The sequence below is a fragment of the Peromyscus eremicus genome, chromosome 8a (assembly GCF_949786415.1).
Source record: "Peromyscus eremicus chromosome 8a, PerEre_H2_v1, whole genome shotgun sequence".
Taxonomy (NCBI): Eukaryota; Metazoa; Chordata; class Mammalia; order Rodentia; family Cricetidae; genus Peromyscus; species Peromyscus eremicus.
In genome coordinates, this window is record NC_081423.1 from 101,321,242 (window position 1) to 101,328,574 (window position 7,333).

General features: G+C 53.5%; 1 protein-coding gene across 1 annotated transcript in view; it reads left to right on the forward strand.

Annotated features, from left to right (window-relative positions):
* Ccdc40 (coiled-coil domain containing 40) overlaps positions 1-5,899 on the forward strand; it is a 46,446-nt gene extending 40,547 nt beyond the window's left edge. The window contains exons 18-20 of the mRNA XM_059272243.1: positions 1,148-1,336; positions 3,815-3,973; positions 4,875-5,899. Of these exons, the coding sequence (XP_059128226.1) occupies positions 1,148-1,336; positions 3,815-3,973; positions 4,875-5,123 (597 nt within the window). The 3' untranslated portion in view covers positions 5,124-5,899. The remainder of the gene's footprint in view (positions 1-1,147; positions 1,337-3,814; positions 3,974-4,874) is intronic.
* Positions 5,900-7,333: the final 1,434 nt, after the last annotated feature.

A 7,333-nucleotide genomic window follows, 5' to 3' on the forward strand; every position in this document is an offset into this window, starting at 1 on the left:
AGGGTGGGTCTTCTTGACTCAGTCCACCAGTGCACATGCTGATCTCCCCTGCAGACTCCTAGTGGATGCACCCGGATCTGGGCTGCCCTTAGGCCCATCAAATGGACACATAAAAGTAAATATGTTGCAACCCCCCTTCCTGGAATCTAGATTACCAAAAGTTACATGTAAATTCTCAACTTTAAGGGGGTCTGTCAGATGGCTTTTGCGCATGTCACACACACACACACACACACACACACACACACACACACACACACATCATGGCCCTGCCCGTCTCTGCAGTGTAGGTGTTGTCAATCACTGACATTTATTTATTGTCCTATATATGTGTGTGTATGCTTGTCTGTGTGTGAGCATTCATGTGTGTTCATGTGTGTGCACTCCTGTGTGCTTGTGTGTGTAGACTAAGTCAGAGGACATCCTCAGGAACATTGGTCACTTCCTTTGAGACAGGGTCTCCATTGGCCAGGAGCTCACCAATTAGATCGCACTGGCTGACCAGCAAGCCCCAAGTCTCCTCCCGTCACCACCCCTCCAGCACTGGGGTTAAAAGTGTGCATAGCCACACCTGACACTTTCTGTGAGTTCTGAGGACCACAGCCAGAGCTTCACACCTCTGAGGCAAACACTTTACTGAGCCATCTCCTGAGTCCTGCCCCCCCCCTTTCTATTAAATCATCTTCATCCATGCTACACGTTCATACACTTATTTAAACTAGCTACAAATCCTCGTGTGGTTCCAGAAGTCTCCTTGCACCTCCAAGGTCTATGCTCACACCCCCCAGCCCTCAGCCTCCGTCTGCAGACCCTCTATCCAGCTTCTTCCAATGTCACTGCCTGTCACAACCAGTTAACCTAGTGGTGGCACAGCTAACCAGAAATCTAGAAAGATTCTACCTGCCTCTCAACACACTTGCCGTAGAACCCGCCACCTTCCTCTCCTTCCTCTTCTCCTGCCTCTGTACTGCTTGTGAGAATATTCATACCTCTCCCATCAGTGAGGGCTGTCTCCCAGACTCCTTATGACCCTCTCTGTATCCCCGACACTTCACTGGCCATGTCAAAAGCAGACAACCCAGGGAGGGTGGGCTGGCCACTCTCACTTAAGCAGGGTCCCGCCCAGCCCCTCCTTCTTGGTCCCCAGGTCAAGCACAGGCAGCTGCTGAAGCAGCAAGAGAAGATGATCCATGACATGGAGCTGGCTGTGAGCCGCAGGGAGACCATCGTGACCCAGGCCGAAGGGCAGAGCAAAATAGACAAGAAAGTTGTCACCAGAACAGACTTCTACTTCCAGCAGAACGAGCTGCGAAGGAAAATCAGGGACACGCAGAAGGTATGACCTGTGTTTCCTCTTCTTCCACAACCCAGTAATATTCCAGAGGTGCGCTCCTGCCCGGGCTGTGTGTCTGCATTGGAGGTGGGACGCAGGCATATGCCGGAGTCCACCTTTCCTCCCTGCACATGGTCAGCATGCATCTCCACCCATCCCCACTGCTGGCCCAAGGCATCTGCTCCCACTTTGCCGCAAGGACACAGAGAGTGACCACCTGCCTGCTCTGGCTCGTCCACTCAGCTCTGAGGGACACAGGAGGGCCAGCAGACACTGGACCACAGTCCGTGGAGCCCAGCCATTCCCCTCTCCATTCCCCATTCCTGTGGGTTGAGGTGACTGCTTCGGTGTCACATCCGAGACAGGAAAGACAGAGCTCTGGAACTGAGCAAACCAATCCTCCCCACGCTGGTGACACACACTGAGCCATCCTCTGGGCTGTGGGAAGGGATACATGTGTCCTATGTGCCAGGTCCTGCTTGGTGGAGATTGGCACCTGTCGGAGTGGCTGTGCCTGTCAGGTGTTTCCAAGCACGCTGGCCGGAGCTGTCCTCGGCCCTGCACTGGGAGTTTGTCTTGGGTCCAGCAGACTGTCCACACTGGGCACCACGCAGCATTGCAGGAGGCCACTTCCTGCTAACGGAAACAGCCTCTGAGCATCCTGGAGGAGCCATGAAAGAAACTCAGTCACTAAGAGTAGGTGGGAAGACAGGCTGATGCAAATGTGACGGCTCCCTCCTCCCTAAAAGAGGAATAGACACACCACTCAAGTCCACCCCCTGGCAACCACCAGGCCAGAGCCCTGGGATGAGAGTCTCCCACAGTCCCCACTAATAGGCTTTGTGGCCTTGGACATATTTGGGACCTTTTCAAACCTTCTGGGAGAAATAAGAACAGAACCCACCTCCTGGGAAGTTAGACGGTTAAGTGTAACAGCAACCATAACTATATATGGTGTGGTGGCCTTAAGGACATCTGGGAATGCGGCCTCAGCCCCACCAAGTCCCCTCATGAGTGGGGCATATTATCCCACCTGTCTGCCTCAGCTTACTGACGTGTGGATTCCACCTTATGGAATCATCCAGAGAATTAGACTAAGTGCCAGGATAGTCCCCATAGGAGCAGGACATATGACACACACCTATGAGCCCACCACTTAGGCTGAGACAGGAGAATTGCCTCAAGTTCAAGGCCAGCTGAGGCTTTATATGAGACCCTGTATCAAAACTATAGAAATTTAAAAAGCCTCCACAGGGTGCATCCTTTATAGGAAAGGATCAGCTAAACAGAACCATTTGTGTGGCTGTGACTAGAAGCTTCCAGAGTGAGGTGGCAAAGTGGCCTTTGCTACACTTGCCTGCCTCTCCTGTTCCTTCCTCAGCTTCCTGCTGTATGCCTGACCTCCCCACCTGCCCTAGACACCTTCTCAGTCCTCACCTCTGCCCTCTGTCCCACACCCCAACCAGGCATGAGTCAGCCCCACATTCCACTGGCCACATGCACCAGGCCTTCACCATCTAGCCACAAATGGGGCCCTTTTCCTCTCCCACCAACCCCCCCCCCAAAGTCCTGTGTCCCCAGGAAGCTCCCAAGGTTACTATTTCTTCTTCACTACTACCCAGGCCCTGAGTCAGCCACCAAACATGGCCAGTACCTTCCTTGTCACGGTAACATTACGTCCCGTGATGGCCCCAGCCTCATCCCTGAAACTGTGCTGCAAACACTTCCAGAAACACCATGTCCCACTGGGGCTCGCAGAGGAGTCCCACACACACACTGTCAGCCACCCCACTCCTGCCCTCCTTCCTTACACTTCCCACACAGCCTCATCCCTGCCTCAAGGCTACCGTGCTGATCCTGGTCCCCATGTCCCTGTGCTCCTCAGGGCACAGATTTGTACAGACTACCACCCCATGTCTTCTATGAAGCCACAGCCTCCCTAGTTGGCATCGTGGGCCTCAGGTCCCTGGTGTCTCATAGGCTACTAACCCCCCATATATTCTATAAGGTCTGTGGCTATTGGATTCCTCTTTGGGAATTGTAGTAGTTTGAATGAGATGTCCCCATAGTCTTGGGCATCTGAATACTTGGTCCCCAGTCGGTGGCGCTGTTTGGGGATGTTTAGGAGGTGTGGCCTTGCTAAAGGCTTTGAGAGGTTAAAGCCTTGTAGCATTTCTAGTTCACTCTCTCTGCTTCGTGTTTGTGGTTTGTGATGTGAGCCCTCAGCTGTCTGCTCCAGCCACCATGCCTCTGCTCTGTCATCATGGGCTCTGATCCCTCTGGAACTGTTAGCCCAAAGAAACCCTTCCTTCTCTAAGTTGCCTTGACCATGATGTTTTATCACAGCAATAGAAACATGCCTAATACAGGAATCCCCACAAGAACAAGTATTCTGAGGCACATGACTAGTTCTTAACCGGATGCCTCTATCTGCTAAGTGACAGGGATGCAGGAGTCCATCGGGTCCTCTTTCTCTCCTAGGCCACAGAGGACTGCAACAAGACCATCTCAGAACTGGAAGAAACTCAAAAACTCCTGAGCAGCTCCCTTCAGGAGAAGCAGCAGACCCTGTCAGATATGCAGGGTAACACAGACGTTCTAGAGGACGAGATCAACAATCTCACAGCTCTCAAACGGCAGGTAGATATCTTGGGAGGTCTCTGGGCCTGGGGCGTCCAGGCAGAGGAGGGAATACCCCAGGAGAAGCCTGTGTCCCAAATGAAGATCTCCCTAGGACCAGCTACCCCTTCAGCTTGTGATGACACCACCTACTTACTGCTCATGTTTACATCTCTAGTGATTTGGTCACACCATACATTTTGATCTCCTCCTGTTGGCTGGGTACCATTCTGGATGCCCGGGCAACTGAATAGAAACAAAATCCCTGGCTGTATTGAAGATTATATTCTTGGGACACAAAGATGGAAGATGTCAGGGCATCTGAGTAAAATCGAGGGGTTGAGTTTTTGAGAGGAGCAATCCAAGAAGGCCATGTAAGAAACATGTTTGAGTCAAGGCTTCAAGAGGTAGGAGCAGAGAAAGCCATTCAGGTAGGTGGGGTAGCCTGGCCAAGAGGGGCCTGCCCAGACTGTACCAAGCCTTGAGAGGAGCAGGATCTTGTCCTCGGGGGACAGTATAAAGCTCTAGGGCTGAGGGTGACCTGGAATCAGGAGAATCCCTCCTGGCTCTGGGGCAGCATGGAACAGAGCATCTGTGGTAGACCTGAGGGGCACAGCAAACCTGAATCCTAGTGTCTGTCTGAGTCTGCGTGGGACTCAGAAGTTCCCCAGCGGGATTTCCGGCTGGCCTGGCTGTGGTCTGAGACTAAGAGGGCTCAGGAGTTCATCGAGCACCAGCCTGACACACAGCAGTCAGAACACTCCCCCGCCCCACGAATGGATGAGCAAGGCTCCCCGTCACTCTCTCCCCCTTGAGTCCAGAGACTTGACTTTTCTCCTCTCTGCCATCCCCTCCAGTCTGGGTTTAGGACAGGAGTCCTCCTGACTTCTGGGGACTGACACAGGGTCTCTTTCCCTCCCAGAACCTTTTGGATATTGTGGCCCTGCAGACACGTGCCAAGTACCTGCAGGCTGTAATTGACGGGAAGTACGTGTTCCTACACCGCAACAGCAAGTCCCAGATACTGGAGCGCAAGCGCCTGGACATGCGGCTGTCCCAGCTCAGTAATGTCCTCTCCCAAGTGCAGGAAGATTACCCCCATTTCCAGGACATGCTGCATAAGGTTCAACAGAAGATTGCCAGCAAGCGGGCGCCCCCAGAGCCCTCCTAGACAGCACTTGGCCCCGCACCTGCCAAGGCTGCCCGAAAAGAGATCCAGGGAATCCCCCTCATGTTCTGAAAAGCCATGTGTCCCCTAGAATGACAACCTGCTTGAGAAACACTGACAAGCCAGACCTGTATGAGTCATAGCCACTCCACTGTTCACACCAGGTGTAACGCAGCTCTCCTGATCCACTTTGGTGAGCATGCCTGCTTGCAGAGGAATGGACCTGGGCATAAAAATCCATTCTTTCCTGTTGGGCTTACCTATCCAGACAAAGACATTCTGTTGGCAGTTCCACAGTCTGCACCTGACACCTGTCACACTGTCCTGGGACAGGGCCTCAGTTTTGTAGAACACGTAATGGAGAGAGGGCCCCAAGGAAGCCAGGCACAAGGTAGACAGCTTCAGCCCTCAAATGTCTGCTCTAGCCCGTCTGAAACCCACATTCTGGTTCCCCATCCCCACCCACAGGAAGCCCAGCCTTCTCCTACCCCCACCTCCCGGGAAGCCTTAAAACAGGTTGAAACCCGAAGATCAAAGCCAAGGATCCCAGAGCTCCAAGGAGGGCAGATGTCTATGGAGGCAGTGACCACTTCAGTAAAGGGCAGCTGTCTCTCATCCCCCGACCCCTGACCTCTCTCTTCATCTCTGCCTCCCCTACCCTGGATTTCTGAGCACCCACCGGTTGCCTTTTTGCTTCTGTAGATGTGAAATGGAAAATGTCCTGTAGAATAATTTCAGTTTTAAACTTTACAGCAGAAAAATAAAATTTATGAAAGCTGTTTCTGGTCAAAGGAGTAAGACATGTTCATCCTAACAATGAAATATAAAAACAACCAAGAGGCTGGGAGACCCCAGCCACTCCCACCCTGCCCACCCCGTCCACCCTGCTTGGGACACATCCACTGTCTGCCTGGGACACACCCACTGCCTGCCTGGGACACACCCTCTGTCTGGGACACACCCACTGCCTGGGACACACCCACTGCTTGCCTGGGACACACCCACTGCCTGCCTGGGACACACCTACTGCCTGCCTGGGACACACCCACTGCCTGCCTGGGACACACCCTCTGCCTGGGACACACCCACTGCCTGGGACACACCCACTGCCTGCCTGGGACACACCCTCTGCCTGGGACACACCCACTGCCTGGGACACACCCACTGCCTGCCTGGGACACACCCTGTGCCTGGGACACACCCACTGCCTGGGACACAGCCACTGCCTGTCTGGGACACACCCACTGTCTGTCTGGGACACAGCCACTGTCTGTCTGTCTGGGACACAGCCACTGCCTGTCTGGGACACACCCACTGCCTGTCTGGGACACACCCACTGCCTGTCTGGGATACACCCACTGTCTGGGACACACCCACTGTCTGTCTGGCCCTCTTCTTCAGTACTTGCTGTGTATTCGTGAAGGCCGCTGTGTGTCAATCACTTGCTTGTTATAGAGTTTGTTTTCTGATACCGAGTCTGGCAGCCCTAAGAAACTGGGCTCAGCTACCTGTCGTCACAGTGGGAAGTGGAACAAATAATGGGCCACCACCCACACCAGGTCCATCTCGAGGGTCCTGATGTGAGGTTTAAGTCTGAATTGGGCAGGAGGTCTATATGGCTACGCAGCCTTGGCCAAGGAGAAGTCCCATCCACCACTGACCATTGGCATTGGTCATCCCTGCGCTGTGGTCTGACCAGGGGCCTGAACTGTGTGCAGTAGCTTCCCAGGACATTCCCCCTCCCCAGCATGGGATTGGGGGTTGGTTTTAATTTGGGGGGGGGTCCATTGTTTCAAAAGTCTGACAGCCAGAAGGCACAAGTGCCTCTATAGTACCCTCTCCTGCAAAAGTGGCACACGGCAGGCCAGTGTCCTACCCTAGCGACATCCCTGCCTGCCAACTTTGGTTTTTGAAACAGGGTCTCACCAGGTGTCCCATGTTGGTCTCAAACCGGCAATCCTCCTGCCTCTGTCTCCTGAGATTACACGCCTGCATCACCACCCTGTGCTTATGTCTCAATGTATGACCCTCACGTCAAATGCCTCCGGTCATTTAATGTTTTCACCAGCGTACGTTTTCTGTGTGATCACGTGTTTTGTCACTTCCCTACCAAAGCTGACGGAACTTCCGGGTCTGGGCTGGTTTTCATCTCTCATGGAAGCTTTCCAGACCATGGCTTTGGGCTGGGTCTGTCTCAGCGTCAAGCATCTTCC